The sequence below is a fragment of the Pararge aegeria genome, chromosome 7 (assembly GCF_905163445.1).
Source record: "Pararge aegeria chromosome 7, ilParAegt1.1, whole genome shotgun sequence".
NCBI lineage: Eukaryota > Metazoa > Arthropoda > Insecta > Lepidoptera > Nymphalidae > Pararge > Pararge aegeria.
In genome coordinates this window covers 11,491,363-11,512,781 of record NC_053186.1, presented here as the reverse complement: position 1 = coordinate 11,512,781, position 21,419 = coordinate 11,491,363, and the positions used below count along the sequence as shown (strand labels likewise).

At 35.9% G+C, this 21,419-nt stretch overlaps 1 protein-coding gene across 2 annotated transcripts in view; it reads right to left on the bottom strand.

Moving 5' to 3' along the window:
* LOC120625208 (synaptotagmin-10-like) overlaps positions 1-21,419 on the bottom strand; it is a 101,155-nt gene that overhangs the window by 27,082 nt on the left and 52,654 nt on the right. The window contains exons 2-4 of one of the 2 annotated variants that reach the window (XM_039892195.1): positions 9,948-10,101; positions 5,676-5,817; positions 881-1,024 (exon numbers count right to left, since the gene is read on the bottom strand). In XM_039892195.1, the coding sequence (XP_039748129.1) occupies positions 881-1,024; positions 5,676-5,817; positions 9,948-10,101 (440 nt within the window). The remainder of the gene's footprint in view (positions 1-880; positions 1,025-5,675; positions 5,818-9,947; positions 10,102-21,419) is intronic. The other variant, XM_039892196.1, reaches the window with a different exon arrangement.

Sequence of the window (21,419 nt, the reverse complement as noted above, 5' to 3'; positions counted from 1 at the left end):
ACTAGTCCTTGTATGTAAATAAGCAGAAGGATTTTAATAGTACATTATTACCTAAGTCGGACAGCAGATTAGCACTCCAATTATACGAGCCAGGCAATTACCATTTCCACCAAAACTTATACAGTGATTTCCTCAAAGTAAAATCAAGGAAATAAATTAAATTCTCTCTTCAATTATCAATATATCAATATTTACCGGTCTTTTGCTTTTGTCCTCACACAGCGCGGCGAACAAAGAGTATTCAAACACTAGGTTAGATAGCGACAGTCCTTTGAAGATCAGGATTCAAAAGCATACTCGTTATTTAAAATAACGTAGAATATCATACAAGATTGTTGTCGCTCTTTGTTCGAACCTAGCTGCGATTGGCGCAGTTTGCAGCAACCCTGCTTTCCGAGCCCAAGGCCGTGGCTTTGATTCCCACCATGAATGTTTTTGAGTATCTGGGTGTTTATATGTATGTTCTAAGTATTTATGTATATTAAAAATATTCATCAGTCGTCTTAGTACCCATAACACAAGCTACGCTTACTTTGGGGCTAGATGACGGTGTGTGTATTGTCGTAGTGTATTTATTTATTTATTTATTACGGTCTTTGTCCACATTTATTACGGTTTCATTTAGAAATCCCGTGGAAACCGTTAGTTTTCCTGGGATAAAAAGCTTATGTTAGCTTACTCGCTATCCTTTCAACTAACTCTATGCAATAAAACAAGTCGATGGACTGACAAACACACTTTCACATTTATAATTGTAATAAGGATAGGGATTTAAACTAGACGACAATAATAAATTTTCTTAGTAACTTTCTAGCAAGTTTGTTTGTTTCCATTAGGGATCTGCTGTTCATACACAGTACGTATATGTAGAAAATATTACCTTGATGAGTCCAATCGAAGAGTCAGCGCGCTCCAGGCTGCAAATGCTGAACTGAATTGAGGGCAAGTCCAGGCGGTGGGACAGTTGCCGCTGGAAGGTCTGGTGACGGTCGGGAACTATCGGTAAAGTCGTTTGTCGGAGAACCTGGACAGAAAAAAAGAACAATCGGGGTTAATAACTGGTTAAAAAAAATCCTGTGCATTTCACACAAGGGATAAGTGAATCTTCTGAGAAGTAACCTGTTATTCATTTTCCATCGGAAATAAAATGTGTAATGTATTCTAACCTGTGATATTACATATTATTCAGTTTCTAAGGTAACGAAAATAAAATGTGTCATCAGTAATTATTCTATCTAACTCTCTAGCCGACTTAATCATTACATATATTTGTTGGTTTCTTTATCGCGACGGGCTTATTTTCGTTTTATCGCGTTGCAAATCACAACGATTCTAAAAAGGTTTCACTTTAAAAGAAATCATGTGTGATCGTGGACACATGTGTAGTGTATATAGCTAGCTAACTAGCATATAACGAAGTTACTACAGATCAGATCGACAGGTCCTGGGTTCATTTCCTGAGTTGAATCAAAACATATTTGACTGTTATTAAATTTGTTCCTCATAGGATTAGCTACCTATTCCAACTAGCCAACGACGCGATTACATTAATGCCTAGGTACCTACTATTAATTGTAGGAATCACTTAAGGGTATTTATTCCACTCCCGAATAGCACTTTAGTACTCTAAAACGAGTCTTAGTGCCCTACTTATTCCTCGTAACGAATCCCCGAAAAAACTGTTGTAATAAATATTATTTATTTACAAAAACACCACTCTAGTAATGAAATAAAAGTGCTAATAAATTAGGCTTAAAATTACATAAAAACCTACCTGTTCGCAAGTTAATACTGAATACTTTATTCGGGGTTTAACTAACTTTCTTTTAAGTCCAGGGGACCCTTGGGACCCGCTTGACTCTGTTTTCATATGATTTATTTTTCCAGGTTGTACCATATTACCTAAGCACAGTATAGTACAGTAATAATTTGCGGAGCAACACTTTACAGGATATCATCATCCTGTTGTTGTGTGTGAACATGTTTTTTTTTAATCCACTACAATATAAAATAAATAATAAATAAATATACTACGACAATACACACATCGCCATATAACCCGAAAGTAAGCGTAGCTTGTGTTATGGGTACTACGATGACTGATGAATATTTTTATGAATAACATATATACATTAATACTTATAGTATACCGATAAACACCCAGACACTGAAAAATACTTATGTTCATCACACAAACATTTTTCAGTTGTGGGAATCGAACCCACGGCCTTGGACTCAGAAAGCAGAGCCGCTGCCCACTGCACCAATCGGCTGTCAAAATAATAAGGTTGATCATCATCCTTATTATATAAACCGAAGTAACTCAATACTTTCATCAGTTGCATTTATGATGATAAGGCGGTTATTAAGAACACTCACCTAATGCATAAGGTTAAACAATTTGCTTAGAATCAGGTTCAGCGGCAATTGATCTTAGTGAAAAGGTTTCTGAAGCCACGGTCGAATCATCCTACCTGACCAGGCCAGAAAACAATCTAAAATTAAATATTCCCAAATTGTTCTTCCCGGGATTGCTCGAACTCGGAACCTTCAACTTAAAACCACAGCAATCACCGCAGAGCCAGAGAAGTCTTCATAAAGGGCTGATATACAATGTAATGAATAATACTGATCATTTATGTTTACGTAACTAATATCAGTATCACATGTAAGATGTGATCAACAGTCAAAGGCTCCAATCTCAAACATGTAGAGTATATGTGCAGTAATCAATCAGTCTGGGGCAATGATTGTAAAGGCGCAATTACATTGATGCGCACGGACGCTCCAATTGATTCTAACTTTGCATTTATTACACGACTGCCCAAAGAGGAGAGTCGTCATCATCATCTGGGCCAACTATCGGGCACGGGTTTTCTCACAAAATGAGAAGGGTTTACATCGTAGTCAACCACGCTGGCGAAGAGCGGATTGATAAACTTCACATGCCCTTGAGAACATCATCTATTTACTAAATCTATATGCCAAACTGCACCGAGAGTCCGTGCACAAGTTAAAAAGGCTAAGCAAATAAGTACTGTACTCTTTCGCTTTTTTTATTTTACTAAAAAGCTAGGATACACTAGTCCTGACTATCCTAACCAATACCAATACCAAACGTTTTGTCATTGATATTGTAATTTGTGACGCAATGTAAAAAAAATGTTTTCTTTCTTTCAATAATATGAAAGTGAAAGTGTGTTTGTTTGTCATTCCTTTACGTCGTAACTAAGCAACCAATCAACTTGGCTTTTGTCTTAGAGTTAATTGAAAGTATGGAGAGTAACATAGGTTATTTTTACCCCAGGAAAACAAACAGTTCCCAAGGGATTTGTAAAAAACTGTTATAAACGCAGACGAAGAACAGCGAGTGTTTTACTTAACATTTTATATTACCATCACCACGCAGATAAAATATGGCGTGCCGGAAACGCAACTTGTGTCTCAATTTACCATGATGCCAGCCTAATAGTCTGTTACTCTACCTATGTAATTTAGTGGACACAAATGTGGTAATTTGTCGGTCAGTACAATGAAGGTGGGGTACCTTCAACATTGTTCTCAAGGGATACTTTTATTAAGCTTGTTTCTATGTCGAAGAACTACCTCTAAATGAGTTTTTACTTGACTTGTAAGTATTTCTTTACGTAGTCTTTTTAGTGATATTATTAAAATTTTGTAGTATTAAGTCATGTTATTAACCGAATTGAAAAAAAGGGGAAGTTCTCAAGTCGGTTTTTTTATTCACGCGTCGAAATCACTTCATGAACGAACCGAATCACAAGAGATTTGAATACTGATAAGGAGAAGGAATTGATTTGAGCTACCCTAATCAAGTGTTATTTAATAATATTAAACCCTTACAATTTTTCGATGTTACGTTCTATAAAAGAAGAAGAAGTAAAGTAAAAACAAAAGAAAACAAAATTATCGAGTCGTCTTCTGAAACATTTTTTGCGACTTGTTTTCCGTTTTCTAGTGAAAGAATAAAGGTTACTTAAGTTTTTTGTCTTTTTCTAGCGGCAATGTTATTGGGTGATTCTTCTTAATTGTCAAAAAGTATAGCCAATATATAAAGAAATAGATTTTGGCGGGAAATCTTAATTTTTACACTTAATTCTGCAAGTGGTCAGCGGCCATCTTGAATAAGTTACAAGTACCTAGTAGTAGAACTAATTGTTTAGACAGCCGGTTGGAGCAGTGGGCAGCGACCCTGATTTCTGCGTCCAAGGGCGTGGGTTGTGGGATTCCCACAACTGGGAAAAATGTTTGGGGGATGAACATGAATGTTTTTCAGTGTCTGGCTGTATATATCTGTATATTAAAATTTTTTATGTGTATTATATTCATAAAAAAATATTCATCAACTATCTTAGCACCCATAAAACAAGCTACGCTTCCTTTGGGGCTAGATGGCGATGTGTTTATTGTCAAAGGTTATATTAATTTATTGTAACAGAGCGCATCTGGTTAAGTAATACCTCCATGCTTATTTCTACTGATAAGAAGCATTGTTGTAATGCTGTGCTCCAGTCCTAAGGGCGTGGTTGCTGGTGTAATAAGAAGCACCTGAGCCGTACACCTGAAGCTCCGATGAGGGTGGCATGTTCAGAATTGAACAAACCCGCCATAATAAAATTAAGAAAAAAAAAATATTTGGCTCATTTTTTCCATTGTATTTTCGTAGGAAGACAATAAAAAAGTCAACAATTTCTTATTCTAAACGGTCTTGAACAATTTTCACGTATGTGGCTGTTTTCTCAAGTGTTATATTCGTCATAAAAGCTTTTTGTTGTATCGTCGTTCGCTTTGCCACTAAGTGGTAATGTTTTCTTTTCATAAATGTTTCTAAACGGTTTCTACTTACGCGCGTAGTAAGGCCGGCTATACTATATAGCTTAGTTGGATAATAATATTGGCATGTCACCCCACCTAGCCTAGTAGTGAGCACTACGATCTTACACGTTCGATGGCAGGGAGGGGCAATTTTGGGAATTCATGATAACCCTTGTGCGTTGGGAGGCTTCGGCCGTGGCTAGTTACCACACTACCGCCTTACCAAATAGCGATTGTGCGTTACCGTACGATACCGCGTATATACCGGTTGGGGCTATGGGTTTTATGTAATAACGTTAGAGGTAGATACTTTCCAAGACACAGAGTGTAGTTACATTGTTCACAGCCATAATAACAAATATATTCTGTCAAAAATACCCACAACAAATAAGCTCGCTCGGTTAAGATGATGGATGTATGTTTGTTTTCTATTACGCAAAAACTACTGACCCAATTGTACTGATTTTTGGAATGGACAAAGACATAGAAATAGTCTTTCTATCCCCGGAAAATGTGCGGTTCCCGCAGGATTCATGCAAAACCAAGAAACCGCGTACGAAGTCGCGGGCAACAGCTAGTGTTGGTATATACATGGATATGAATGCGGGATAGTAGTAGTATTTTTTTTAGTACCAACCCTGAGCTAGGAAACTGGCGGTGTCAACCTCCGTGCCTGGAGAGCACGCTATGCCGTCGGTCCCGGTTATTATCACTAACTTTTTATAATAGTCGTTAAAGCCCACCAACCCGCATCTTAGCAGCGTGGTTTGCTCTAAAACCGCATAAGGCCAGGGCCCAGCAGCTGGATGTTATTAGACTGCGGATGAGGATGTCTTTACCTTTTTCCCAGCGTCCTTATGTTCCTGAACATACTCCTGCTTCAGAGGTTCAGTTTGCAGATCAGGTAGGGAGTGGCTGATGCGGATCGCTGCTTGGCGGGACAGTGAGTCGCAGTTGCTGTCTTCTGAGTCACGACGTGTCCTGTCAATAAAAGAAGCTGCATCAGATGTGACACTTATTAAGCTTAGTACGTGGATGATTATCTTAATCCCCAACGCAAAAAGACAGGTGTTAAGTTTTTGTGTATGTGTGTGTGTGTGAGTGGTATCGTAGCTCCAGAATGGATGATGGTTTTCTTTTTATGTTTAAAAGGTGAATTAGTTGAAAGTGTTCTTAGCTATGTTAGAAGAAAAAAATGATGGCCGCCACAAAATAGCGAATAACATTTTTTTTCACTACTCCCTCAATATGGATAAGAAATGAAAGGATTTAGTTGTATAATAAAGCAAAATATATATTTTTTTTAATCCGATCAAAAAAAAGGGAAATATTAAATTATATTCACTCACTCGAACCGTGTCTGTCTTCGGGACCGCCCGATTTTCCACCTTAGCTATAAAAACCCTGAAGATGGTGGCGTAATTTACCTTCGTATTCTAATGATATTGTAACAGTTTTGCATTGCCTTAAAACACCGATAAAACAACGTTTTTTAAAAATAAAACCGAACCATAATAAACTTCATGAAAATCGTTGAAGCCGAGATCAGATTATACGAATATATACCTACTTTTGAACGAGCAATACAGTTATAAATATATATAATATAACAGAATTGCTCGTTTAAAGGTATTAAATGGAAGAAAACTATTACCATATAAAGAACTACATAAACTTTAAAACTATATAGTCTCAAGTTAAAATGTGAGATAGAAGAATACTAATATGTTTAAGTTAACGAATGAAATCATGACTATCGATCTCACTACAATGTAAAAATGTTAATAATCAAAGATCTTCTATTTGAATCGTTTTTAGTTTAAGTTTATCGAAGAAAAACGTTTATCTAACGCGTAATCAGGAATTCTACGCATACGATGCCGCTTGCAACTACTAGTAAATTAAAAAAAATTAAAACCTACGAAACTAATCCTTTGATACCCATATTATGGGAGTCATAATAAAAAAATGTAATTTACCATTCTTGGCGGTCGCCATCTTTGGCAGATTTTCATCAAACATAGCTAAGAAAACTCCCGACTAATTTTCCTTTCGAACAAATAAAACATAATCAGAAACGGTTCTTTCCTTTGGGAGCTACGATGCTATAGACAGATACGTTAAACGTTTAAAACCCCGTCCTTTTTGATGTGTTTAAAAACACGAATGAATGTATAAAATATAACAACAACAGATAGGGCACAAACCTTCAATAAATAATTGAGTTACCCACTACACTCGTGACACTTTCGTAAAACAAATATTTAAGAAGAAGAAGCGCAAAGCCGCTTAAGTTTGGCTTAACATGCAAAACTGGGAAGTGGGTAATCTTCTCAGCTCCAGAATACATATGTGAAAGAAAAAACCCTATTTTCAATATTTCGTAGTGTTCTTATCATCGAAAAAAAAAATCAGTGAAGGAATAGCTTATTTTAATATGCGAGATGTACAAAAATTTGGTTTAAACATACATTATTGTGCCGTTTGGTCACGGCAGATTAGATCACAGTTGTCACCACCCCTCCCCTTCCCGTGGATGTTGTACGAGGCAACTAACGGAGAACGGGCAAGTACGTCCTCTGTGCTACTACTACCTTCTTCTGCGATCACCAACCCCTCTGGGCAAAGTGGTGATTATGGACTCGTCTCGTTGCGAGAGGCCTTCAGTCGGGGAGTGTTATATATACAGTCGTGCTATTGACGACACTATAGATATTCTTGACAATATTTCTTAATATAAGGGTTTCCACTCTACACTATTAAGTAAAATTTCCTCAACAAAAGTTACTTCTAACGCAAGCTTTCTGGTTCTATAAGTTTATTATTAAAATTTAGGAAAAGATACTTTCAATATCTATTTCTAGTTATTTGCATATTGCAAATTTATTGTTATTTGTTGTATAAACCATAAGTGCATTGTTCTTTATTATTCCTATTAAAAATATACTATACAAACTATTAATAACATATCCAATGTTTGAGACTACATAATACTAATTTATATTAATCTATTTTATTTATTCTAATGAAATACTTTAATTTAAAATATTCAAGTATATTTAAAAGTGTTGTTAATAGAAGATAGTGATAGTAAAAACTATAAAAAGTGAGTTATCCCACTTATTGCAAAGTGCTCATCAATGCGCCAGAAAGAACGCGCGAAACGTGATAAGAGAATTAATATGCAGACGAAGTCTCAGTTTACTGTTAGTATCGTAATCAATTCTGAGATAGAAGCTTAAATGAAAATAGTTAACCTTGCAAAATGGTATTTAATTTTCAACATAGTTTGCCAATAAAGCCTCCAGGGTTCGCCACCGAATATAATCCGGCATAAGCCCTTGGAGGCTTTTATCGAAATTGTATTCATACGCATACTTACTGTGGGCTTATTATTTGAAGGGCATTTCCTTAGTTGGGGGTCTGGTGCCATATTTACCTCAAAAAATATTCTGGTAGTTCTTTAAGCCCATAAACTTTTAAGATTTGTATAAAATAGCAGTTAACCAAGGTTAGATATGTTACTTTTTTTAAATTACTATCTATATTGCCTAACATATATATATATATATATATATATTAGGGTGATCAAAAAAAAAATTTTTTTCTTTTTTCTTCCAAACAGGCTCAAAAGTTTCTTTTGGGTGTAAAAAAATTCTGTAAAAAGATGAGCCCTTAATATTAATATTAAGATTGTCCACGTCGCATTTTTCATTCCCATATGAATATTTTTTTTGGCTTCTTTTGATTATTGTACCGTTCAAACGACTGATTGACTTATAAATTGCGGTTTCAATCTTCAAATAGAATTGAACGCTCTACAAAAAAGGTCTGATACCATTTTTTGATTTGACCACGCGTTCAAAAGTTATTCAAGATCAAAAATTTGATCGAATTTTATAAATTACACCAAAACTGTTGGTTTTAGTGACAAAATAAAAGTAAATTTTTTTGTTAAATATAATATTTAATATAAAAACATATATAAATATGTTATATCCTACACAAAATAGTATATTATGTAGGATATACACTAATTAAATTTACATTAGAAGTGAATCAAACCCGTTTATGAACCCCTTTTAAAATATTTTTTTAAAAGGGGCTCCACCATACCCTCTTTGCACCAGACAGATCAGATTGTTAACTTCCTTGGCTCTTGAAGCTAAGAAGATTAAGAGGATTTAATGTTGTACCTAAAAAAATGTTGTACGTAAATTCCTAATTAGTAGTCAAACGGAATCAATCGAATCGACACAGACGTCAAGCGATTACGCGTTCCGATACCATGCCGCGTAAAAACCGATTAAGGGTATGGTTTAATATAATTGCATACTCCAGCACTTACAACCAGGTGGGATTTCACACTTGTTGTTGTGTGCAACATTGATGCATATCCACCGATCTTCCTCCAACGCTTTGCAATTCCGTAGGATGAACCAACCTGGTTATTATCCAAATCTTCGTAGCACACCAGTAGCCAACGGCAGCGAACAGTAAGATGGCCGTCTCAGTATCAATGCTACAATGAAAGCTCAGTAAACGAGGTAGTTCACTGATTTTGCTACAACACTCACTGTACGTATGAGTTTCACTAACCAACGCTACCTGACTGGTATCCAACGGCAGCTAACAGCATAGCGGAGATTCCTGACGGCAAAAACACTGATCCAGTGAGCTTCTTCCAACAATCGCTGTACAAATCGATAGTATGCACCAATGACCAACCTACCCATTATCCAATGCCACGTAGCTCATCAGTAGCCAACGGCAGCGTGCAGTACTTACAAGCTGTGGCGTGCATACAGGGTACGCACAGGATGTGCACTAAGCAAGGAAACGGTACGAATCATAACAACTTAATGGTAGGCTTTTTACTGGAGATTTTGTGCATTATCTGTATGCACGCCACTGCTTACAAGTCAACCGCGTGCACCAAGTTGCTGACTTACCAGCAACTCACAGTACCTATAATATATCTTGATGCATCGACCTCTCGTTGTAGATACGTCTTAGCATCAACGCTGCTAAGTAGTCTACTGAGCTTGCTCCAACACTCACTGTACCTATGATACATCCAGATGTATCATAGGTACAGTGAGTGCACTAACCTGCCCATTATCCAACGCCACGTAGCAGCACATTGGTAGCCAACGGCAGCGAGAAGCACGGCGGCCATCGCTGCCAGCATCAACGCTGCTGCGTAGTCCACCGAGCTTCCTCGAACACTTGTCACTGCTTCTAGCCCTTCTGGAGGCCACACTGCTGGAGAGAAAAATATAATTAGCGACTATAGCTTAATTATTTTCGAAGTCGTCGTAACTTTACTAACTTCACCTCAATTTCAAATTTTACTGTTAATTTTGAAAGTGGAAGGAAAGAGAACGCGGGAGCAAATCCCGATGCTCTTTTCCTATAAAATCTGCACTGCACTGCTCTCGATACCACAGTGTCCACAGTAACACAGTGATACATCCAAGCATCATGAGGCGAGACGTAATCCGAAAGGGTTCTCGAACCTCAGGAAACAACGCAGAGAGAGAGAATGATAAAACAACTTATAATAGTCTGTATTTATAGCATACATTTATATCAGTTGTACCGTCTACACTAAATATGGTAGGTACAGATATTTTATTTAATGGATTTAAAAAGCTGAACTAAAATAAAATAAACTATGTTATACTTATAGAAGATAAATAATTAAGACCGGTTTATTTATTTAGAACAGTAACTAAAAACTTAATGTTTGTTTCAATCATGGCACGCAATTCGCTTCGTAGAAATCATTATTATTGCTACAACATATCAATCAGTAACTTCTCAATAAGAAAAATATATCGAATTTTCAATATTATTACCTACCAGCCTATTTCTTAGCGACTTCACAAAATAACGAGGCTAACTTTTAATCGATTGTGACAGATTTTCACTTTTTATAAGTTATTAGTAGATGAACTGATTTTAATTAGTCTTTTATCATGATCATATCAACCTATTATCAACCCACTACAGGGCATGGGTCTCGTCTCTCAATGAGAAGGGGTTAAGGCCTTAGTCCACGTCGCTGGCCCAATGTGGATTGGTGGATTTTTCACACACATTTTAGAAATGATGGAGAACTCTCAGGCATGAAGGTTTCCTCAAGATGTTTTCCTTCACCGTTGAAGCAAGTGATATTTTAATTGCTTAAAACGCACATAAGTTAGAAAATTTATAAGTGCGTGCTGGGATTCGAACTCGGCCCCTCGAAAGTGAAGTCGAAGTCCTACCCATTGGGCTAGCATCGCTTCAACAACACCGCTAGTTTTTTAGACTCAATCCTATTTATTTCGATAGTTTTGGAGAAATTAATATATATCAAAACGTGGAATGTAACTATTCAACGGAGAAAGATACCAATTATCGCAATATTTACGTAAATATTAGGTATAATTTCCCACCATTATTGGTAAAATAAATTACAAATTACAATAACTACTGAATCGTACTTATAGTATGTGAATTTGATAGTTAAAATTATAGAAAATCTAAAACAACTTAATTGGAAAGTCAACGCTAACGTGCTGGCCACGGGACGGGTTTCACTACCACTTGTTTTAGTCGCTAGAAGCATCTAGAAAAGCTCTCAAAAATGTTCTCAAAGGAATATGTCTACCAATTTGTAATTGGCTAGCGTATTGGACTACGGCCTAAAGCCTTCTCATTATGAAAGAAGGAGACCCGTGCCCTGTGGTGAGCCGGAAATGGGTTGGTAATGATGATACCAAGCATGCCACGGGTAGTAGGAGACAGATATGTTATATCTTTTAGTTTTATGAGAAATGATAAATGACATGCAAATAAAGTCGCAGACTTTAGGCAGTTTAAGGTAATAATATAGATGAAGGTAACAAATAAAGCGATAATTGCCTATCGATATATTATTTGATTTACGCCATGGTGGCCTTCGGCAGCAAATTAATCGCTTTTAATTAATTATTCTCTTCATTTAACGATTATTAGCACAAGCTAACAATCGTTAATCAATTACCTGTCGGGAAGCCACGTTAGCGAGATAATTAGTTAAGTGTACAAATATATTGTATCATCATCATCACCATAATTTTTAGCTTATTAATGTATTCCATACCAATATAGGACCCACTCATAGAAAAATTTAGTTTTTATCGATATAGAATTATAGATAAAATTAAAAAGTACTTGAAATATTATAGGATTGTTGAAATTCTATTCCGGAAAGTGTTCGAATTAGGTAGATATCTAACTTAAAGTCTGAATTAAAGTCCGTTTTTTTTCAAGCTATATTCATATAACAAGTGTTTAGTCTTTAAAACCGCCATTACGGAACTTTTAATTAAATTATCCGAACCCGAGTCCAGACTACATAATACAAGTAAAGTTATTACAAAATCACGTCATGCTTAAAGTGCCAAGGCCAATGCTAAATCATGGTTTAACCCTTTTACAACACCTGTCAAACTTCGCAGAGTACAAAGCAAATTAATAGGAAAATTGAAAAGCGCTGTCACTGACTTAAAGCCTTTTACAGAATGTTCGTCTTTTCAAGGTCATGTCCTTGCGGTACTGTGTCATTGAAGTGCTATTTCCTTTTTGAAGTATTTGACTCCACAAAACACTTTTGCGACGTCAAGTCAAGCGTAATGGCAATATGAACATCTTAAAGTATGTCTAGCTGCAGTCGGCTAATACAAATTTAACACTTATAAGAAATGCAAGACAGAACCAATCAATATCGACTGCTTGCGAGTTTTAACTTACGAAAGCTAACTATAGCGGAATTAAGCGGAAATATTCTCATATATATAATATATAAATATATACATATATTATATAATATATATATATATATATATATATATATTATATATTATATAATATATATTTATATATTATATATTATATATATATATATATATATATATATATATATTATATAATATATGTATATATATATATATATTATATATTATATATATATATATATATATATATATATATTATATAATATATGTATATATATATATGTATATATATATATATATATATATATATATACATATAAAAGATAGTTGTGTTAGTTACACCATTTATAACTCAAGACCGCTGGACCAACTTTAATGATTTTTGATTTTTTGGATTTTTCTTAGACCGGAATAGGATAATAAGTATTAATAGATAACATTCATCAACGGTACGAAGTTCGGGACAGCTAGTAATATATAAATATGAGTTATAGCATAACAACTTAAAACATTTAGTAATATTTAAGTGTTAGTAGAGATTCTTGTGATAGAGCTCCGCGTCGGGGAAGCGTCCGCGGAAGTAATACTGCCATGCTTATTTCTGTCAAAAACCAGCATTCTCTGACCATCACATAATCTCAGGTTTATGTACACAGGGCAGCTTCTTGCAAGTCGTATTTCTGTCATGCTTTGCGAAGTATTGCTCTGTTTATAGGCGATGTTTTTACACTTATTTTGATGTAGACCATCTGACCAAAAAAAACAACCACAATAATCGACAAAAGAACGACAAAAATTACAAATTCCGGTCAAAACATATAATCCCCTCTGACCTTATATCGGCGAAAATAAGTTTCCTCTGATAAATATGAAAGGGCCCTTTTCCGTCACATCCAAACGGTTTACACCACAAAAGACCTCCATTTTCCTACAAAAACACCTATATTTCATACAACTTTCCAAACCGCAACATAAATTACAATGCGAAGTAAAAATCGAAGGACAATAAACGTCCCGTTTACATTATCCTGCGGAATTATTCTCATTTATAACCGAAAATGTCTGGGACGGTAAATTACGGGCACTGGGAAAGAGCGTTCAACTAAAAGTTTAACAGTTTAAGGTTGGCCACACTAGTCAGTATACGCTGCGTTTTTTTACTATTAAATCAGTATAAAAACAAGTGTTACCGACATAACCAAACCAGTTGCCTAGCTGAGGTGGCAATGTACAGGGCACACAACTTGGAGAACCGTTGGACGTTGAAGGTGCAGGAATGGCGACCTCGCACCGTTAGCGCAACGTTGGTAGACCCCCAACGAGGTGGACAGATGACATCGAACGAGTCGCAATGAGCCGCTGGATCCAAGCTGCACAATACCGTGATACCTAGAATTCCCTACGAAAGACCTATGTCCACTATTGGTTTAAATAATGAAAGAAGCTTGGTGAAGTAAGAAGAATCTAACTATGTAATATTAAAGTAAAAAAAGCATCAAAGTATGGAAGCTTCTTGACAGAGTGTCTTTAAACTGAAGACCGATAATGAAATGTCTTTTTGTACGCTCTAATTTAGGTCATCCTCCATTTCACTTCCACAAACACGGATTTTCGATATTTTTTTAGGAAAACATCAACAACAGTGTTGTTTAGAAGTTTAAGCTATGAATTGTCAGTCATTTGTCTCAGCTATTTGTTTAAAGTCTATTTAAATAAATATATATTGAGAATACTCGCGATTCCACGCATACTACTATTTTGTTATCATTTTTATCACTCTAAAATTAATCTACATTATATTCACTGATATGTTAGAGACACGTTATTTTAGATCAAACCTATTTCAATACTTCTCAAAAAAAGAGATTATCGAACCAACAAATCAATCGCCTGTTCATTTATCGAGATAACCTTTTTCATGACAATCAAATTGAAGAGATGGAATGTCTTAGCATGAAATTAAAGAAATATTTGACTTTGACTTTGACATTATATACTTTTATACATGTACATGAAATTGTATTTTTTTTTATACATGTTTTTTTTTCAAAAGAGTTTTGGTAACGTATCTTTATTTAGTAACATTTTTTTTATAAATAACATCTATTTATTTAAATTAAGAACAACATGCGCTTATTTGTTTTGTTAAGCAGGCGATGCCTTAGCGCGTATGACTAAGCCTTAACAAAAGGTCGTAGAAAGATCATTCAACTGAAACTTGGCCAGTTTCACACTAACTGCTGTTGGTTTTGATACTTAGCAAGACTAAAGTAATATTTGTCGTGGTATTACTGTCGCTGGTGTAAGTAATGAGAGCTGTATCCAAAAGCAATTAAAGCGGCTTAAAATAGCTAAGTACCACCTGCACCAATCCCTTATATCTTGGTCGGCACTATATATCTATCGTCCAGTGTCTAATACTGAAGAGACTATCATCATATCAACAAATTACCGGCCCACTACAGGGCACGGGTCTCCTCCCACAATGAGAAGGGTTAAGGACGTAGTACATCACGCTGGCCTGGATTGGTGAACTCTACACATTTAGAACATTATGTAGAACTGTCAGGCATGCAGGTTTCCTCACGTTGTTTTCCTTTACCGTCGAAGCAAGTGTTATTTAAATAACTTAAAACGCACAAACTTAGAAAATTAGAGGTGCGTGCTGGGATTGAATTCGGCCCCCCGACAGTGAAGTCGAGCTCCAAATACACTGCGCCAATCGGCCGTCAATAAACACGATCAATGCTCTCATTTTATATAATGAAAAAGACACTGATCATATTTTATATCTTTACTTTACACTTTGTATCTTATTCTGCTACACGCCCGTAAAATTGATTTCAAACGCGCCGCATATTAAAACTTGTTAACAAACAGAAACCCACCTTATTTTAGGTGATATAAGGAACAAATTTGCATGTACAATTTCGCGAAACGGTAATCTTCTATGCCGACAGTAATAATTTTTAGCATTATCATATTTCAGATAAAACCGTCACTTATCGTTTTACCGCGAAGCTAGTAATACCATGAAATACCCATACAATATAACGTTAGACGTGCCTGAAAGTTTAATCTACGTTAGTGCCGGTATGCTTTAGTCCAGTCTTCCATACGAAATTTTAATAAATAAATAAATATACTACGACAATACACACATCGCCATCTAGCCCCAATTCAAGCGTAGATTGTGTTATGGGTTCTAAGATGACTAATGATTATTTTTTTATAAATAATATACATAAATACTTAGAATATACATATAAACACCCAGACACTGAAAAACATTCATGCTCATCACACAAACATTTTCCAGTAGTGGGAATCGAACCCACGGCCCTGGACTCAGAAAGCAGGGTCGCTGCAAACTGCACCAATCGGCCGTCAATAAAATGAAGCTGAAGAGTTATTTCGTTTTAATATAAAAAACTGTGATTTGAAAAATATTTTTACCATCTGATAGTCCAATTTGTGTTAAAGGACATTAAGAGTGTTTTACATAACTTTCTGACCCTTATAAGTCGAGCAATAAGAAATAGCGCGTAGAGAAACCAAACAGCAAAGGCGCGTGGGCGTAGAATAGCGTATAGGCACAATTTTGTATTTGTATCTGAACGCTCAAAATCATGAAGAATCGTATATAAAATTGAAAACGCGAATAAATCAGGAAGGCAATGCAGATAGATCCCTATTTTGTTGGCTTCAGAATGCTTTGATTAAAATTTTCATATGTCGAGCACGATTTCCTATATTTTCTCTGCTATTGTGATAAAAACCGATATTTGAGACAAACTCGCGCATATATACATATATATAAACATATATACCCCGGGTATAGCATATATACAAAACTCGAATATAATCAATCGGTTTCTACACGGTATGGTACCGGAACACTAGATCGCTTGGTAGCCCGTCTTTATCCGTAGGGTGGTTATTAACCACGGCCGAAGCCTCCCTAGATTCAAATTTGCATTATTACACGTGTGCTTAAAAAGGAGTGTGATGTTTCAGAGTTCATGGATCCTATATGTATTTATGTAAAATGAGTTACTTATTTTCGCCAGAATTTCTGAATAATTGAACATTATTGTCGACATTAGAATTCGAAGGTTGCCCGCCAGAGATCGCTAGTAAGCAATAAGACCACCTTTTATATTCTACTTCTATCTTTGTATCCCTAACATCATAGTGGTGATCAAATAAACATTTTAAATTGATGAAATCCTTAGACAATAGCGGTTGTCACTAGCTATAGTACAGTTAAATAAAAAAAACACGGTGTTGTCAAATGTGATTAACAAAGACGCGGCGCCAAGCGTTGCTGCATAGAAATCGATTAGACAAATGGGTTTAAAATAACTATCATATCCCAAACAGGTTAGTCCGCTATGGTCACTAACCATTAATTGTAGTCAAGGAGTCTATTGTAGTCGGGGTCAATCGAAATAAAAATAAAACGTTTTTTTTTAACAACGTACGTCTTGTTTATCATTTAGTGTACAAAGAAGTGTGTACTCATACATGTAAGGGAGTTTTACTTATTAGGTATAAAATATTTCATAAATTATTCCTATTTTGGTTACAGCCATTGACTTAGACCGTAGGGCGAGGGTGTTTGTATGAAAACTTTTAGCAGAGTTTCTTGACACCTTATTGTGACTAGGATTACCATAAACAGCCGCATCACTACCTGGGACATTTAGTTTTCGACATCGGTAAGTCTATTTTAAAGTCCTTAAAACTTGATGTAACAAACACTTAGAGAATACATTACACATTTGCTTTAGTAACCATGGAAACTGAATAATATGTAATATAATATTTTACATTAAATAATCTTAGGAAAAAATAATAATCATTACATTTATCCTAACACTCCTGATACTAGGTATATATCCATCTCAATTTATCGTAGTCTCTCTCTTTTTCAGAAGTTTCACTTCTGCTGTGTTCGAATTGTATCGGATTCATAAAATAGCAACAGTGACGAATTGACAAAATATCGAGATGAAAAAATGTTACTGAATGCCACTGAACTGAATTACTAAATAATCACTAATTAATTAATTTTTGACTTATCACACTCGAGGTTCGTCTCGGCTTCAATTTTGATAAGTTTTTCATAACGGGGTATATTGTGTACAATAGATAAAGAATTCTATTGTACATAATATACCCCGCTCGCGTTTCATCGGCTCCTAATCATATGACAAGTCCATAATCTTCCTCAATAATTGGGCCATCAAATGCAAAAACATTTTTTTTTTACATAAGCTAGTATTTCTGAAGCTTAGAGCACTCCGACAAATAATCTCTCTCCTTATATTTAATCTGTTAGAGCCATCCCCTATTTCTTTAAAACCTAAAACAGGTTTCTCCCATGTTAATTGTCAATCTAAATTAAAGTTTTCATCGACATATTTTTTAATTTTTTCCTTCACCGTAAAGCATGTGACATTTAATTGCTAAAGCAGATAGCTTCGAAAAGATTCCAAATCAGTCCCGAAGAAAGTAAGCCCAAATTCCTAACCACAGGGTAATCACCGCTTGCACCATCGCTTAAAGCAATATAATTTTCAAATGTCACATTTTAATGGCATACATAGTTTTTCATCACAAAATAAAGATTATAATTCCGAAGCTTCAACAATATTAATATAATACTGCTTTAAGCGATACTAGTGAGCTCTCAGTACCGTATAACAAGAAATAAAAAATAACCTGTCAGACAACTTCGGGAGCTTCCAGAAGTTCCCTGACATGTTGCTATCCTAACTGTGACCCAATTTCCGGGCTCCAAAGCGTGCAAACTTTTCTGTCCAAAGAGAACAGTTTATAGCCCTCAAGGTAGTCTTTTGCAAGTGCCACTTTAATTTTTTTTTGTTTTTGCTTGGTCTTTTTAATCACGATAATTTCAACTTACCAAGCCTATTTTACAAGATCTTTTGGAAAATGAAGTGTTTTTTTATATTAAATCCACCACTCACTTCTCTTCATTTATATATCAAAACAAACATTCTACAGTAAATTTCACAAATAACAAACTAAATTAAAATAAAATTTCTATGGTAAACAGAATATTATATGCACATAAATTATGAAAATAGTGAATAGTGAGCCTATAAAAGTCCCACTTCTGGGCTTAGGCATTGGTGGGCATCAAGGACTATTTTCACTAGTCACCGACAAGTTGACGTGCTTTCAGAGGCTCGGGGCTTTCTGCAAAAAACCTGACGGACTTACGAAATCCCAAGGTGCAGAATTGGCACCGGTAAACGCAGAGAACATCAAGCGAGTCTTCAAGAGCCGCTGGAAGCCAGTGACCCAAGACCGTGGATTTTGTATTATCTATGAAAAACCTATGTCCAGTAGTGAACGTCAATCGGTTAAAGTAATGATGACGTGATAATGATGGTCAGGGCATTATCGACGCACTACCCATGGGTGTTCTCTTAGAATAGACGGAGTTTAGGCTGGCCAAGTGGGAGACGTCATTATCAGCTAGAGCATATTCAAAGATTATTTAATAGAAATTTATTTTATACAAAAAAATAATTTCTTTATAATAATCAGTGAATACACTTTAAAGTCACGCTTCGCGCGCTGTTACATTACAGGGTAGGAACAAGTAGAGTATCTACAAAAAAAAATTAAATATGAAATATTTCACAAACGATCGAGTTTAAAAAAAATATAGAACAGAAAACGTTAGTTTAATTGAAACAACTACAGACTAAGAGCTTTCTGGTACGTTTTATTTTACCTTGTATAATGAGGATAATAATATCAAGAGAGACAAATTCAGTCATCATCATATCAACCCAATAACGGCCCCCTACAGGGCACTGGCCTCCTCCCACAATGAGAAGGGGTTAAGCACATAGTCCACCGCGCTTTTCCAGTGTTGATTGGTGGACTCCACACACCTTTAAGGTCATTATGGAGAACTCTCAGGCATGCAGGTTTCCTCACGATGTTTTCCTCGTTGGAGCAAGTGACATTTTAACTTTAATGGAAAAAAGCACATGACTTAGAAAATATAGAGGTGCCGGGATTTGAACTCGCACCCCCGTAAGTGAAGTCGAAGTCCTACCCACTGAGCTATAACCACTTCACATAATGGCATCAAAGTAAGCTTTAATTCATATATTCATCAAGTGGAGATTAATAAAATTATTGTTATTTTAATACGCCCGGAATATTATCACCTTGTGAACGGTAAATTAATGCGTGAATGGATTATTAATGAGACTACGAAAAAGCCGTTTTATTATAATAATATGAACTTTAATATGATCATTAAAAAGGGTAATTGTATTTACAATATAACGGCATTTTAACTCGATAATTTATCGAGAATCGCAAATAATATTAATGAGATATGTTGTGATTTGAAGCAATTTCATTTATTGTTGTGATTTATAGCTTTCAATAACTATGTAAATAATCATTTATTCTAGAACATTTAATGATGTCAATGTTATGATGCTGGAAACATTCCTCCTGTCGAACAAGACACGACGGTCAATTGGCACAGTGGTCAGCGACCCTGCTTTCTGAGCCAAAGGCTGTAAGTTCAATTCCCACAACTGGAAAAGCGAGTGTGTGATGAATATGAATGTTATTACAGCTAAACACCCAGTTTATCCATATATTATAAAGAATTAAAACCTATTACATATATAACATTCATCTTAGTACCCAAAAATCGTACGCTTATTGTGGAGCTAAATGGTGATGTGTGCAATGTCATAGAATATTTATTTATTGTTTATTTGTAAGGCCAACATCGGTCTCGGAGAAGAACAGTATCGCAACTCCTGGCTGAAACTGAGAATCTTTAACAGGAAACTGCAATACCTGACAAATCTACGGGTGACCTGGAAATCGAACGTAGGGCCTCGTAATGCATATTTGAACATGTTAATCACTAGATCAACGAAGCATTTAAGCTAGGCTTATTCAAACAATATATAATAATTATCCACTCACGGGACAGAAAATTGTAAGGCTTAGCCCCTGGATATTGGTCCAATAAAAGCAACCTCCCGAGTGGGTTGATCTTAGCGAGAAAGATACCGGATCTTACTTACAATACAGCAATGGAATGCACTCAAAGATAATCCCTCGTGGATGCAATACCGATTGCATGGAATAAAAAGCTTTGTAAACTACGACTAAGTCATGTTTTAAAAAATAAGTTTTGTTTAGATAGAAGTACTACTGCTTTTTGTTTACCAATCCCCACCGGGCCATCGTGGTGGACTACGACCTATACCGTAAGGTTAAGGGAGTGGACCGGTAATGGTTTGATATCATCATTATCATCATCTCAACCAATTGACGTCCACTGCTGGACATAGGTCTTTTGTAGGGAGTATTCTCCATTCGTACAAAGATTTGCCCGGTAATGACCACGCTGGGCAGGCGGGTTGGTCATCGCAGGGCTAGACTGATCGCACCGGCGTCGCTGCTGCCCAACACCGGTCTGTGCCATTTATTCAGTCTAGCCAATTTGAAGTCGTTATACCGCCACTTGTCGGTCGCCAGAGCCTCGTCGGTTAGACGGCAGGGTGCACCACGTGCAGGTGAGGTGAGCATTTTGGTGGTTTGATATGGTGAGAGCTTTTTGTGACAGCGTCCGTCCGGGAAAGTAGGTGATACTTTCTGATTATTTCTGCTGCCAAGCAGCATAGCTGTGTTCCGGTTATTAGACTTAACACTAATGCCTAAAACTGATGGATTCAGAGCGAAAATTTGTAGGGCGAGTTCATTGCATGCCCTGCGAAGTGTACTCTTTTTAAAGGCTAA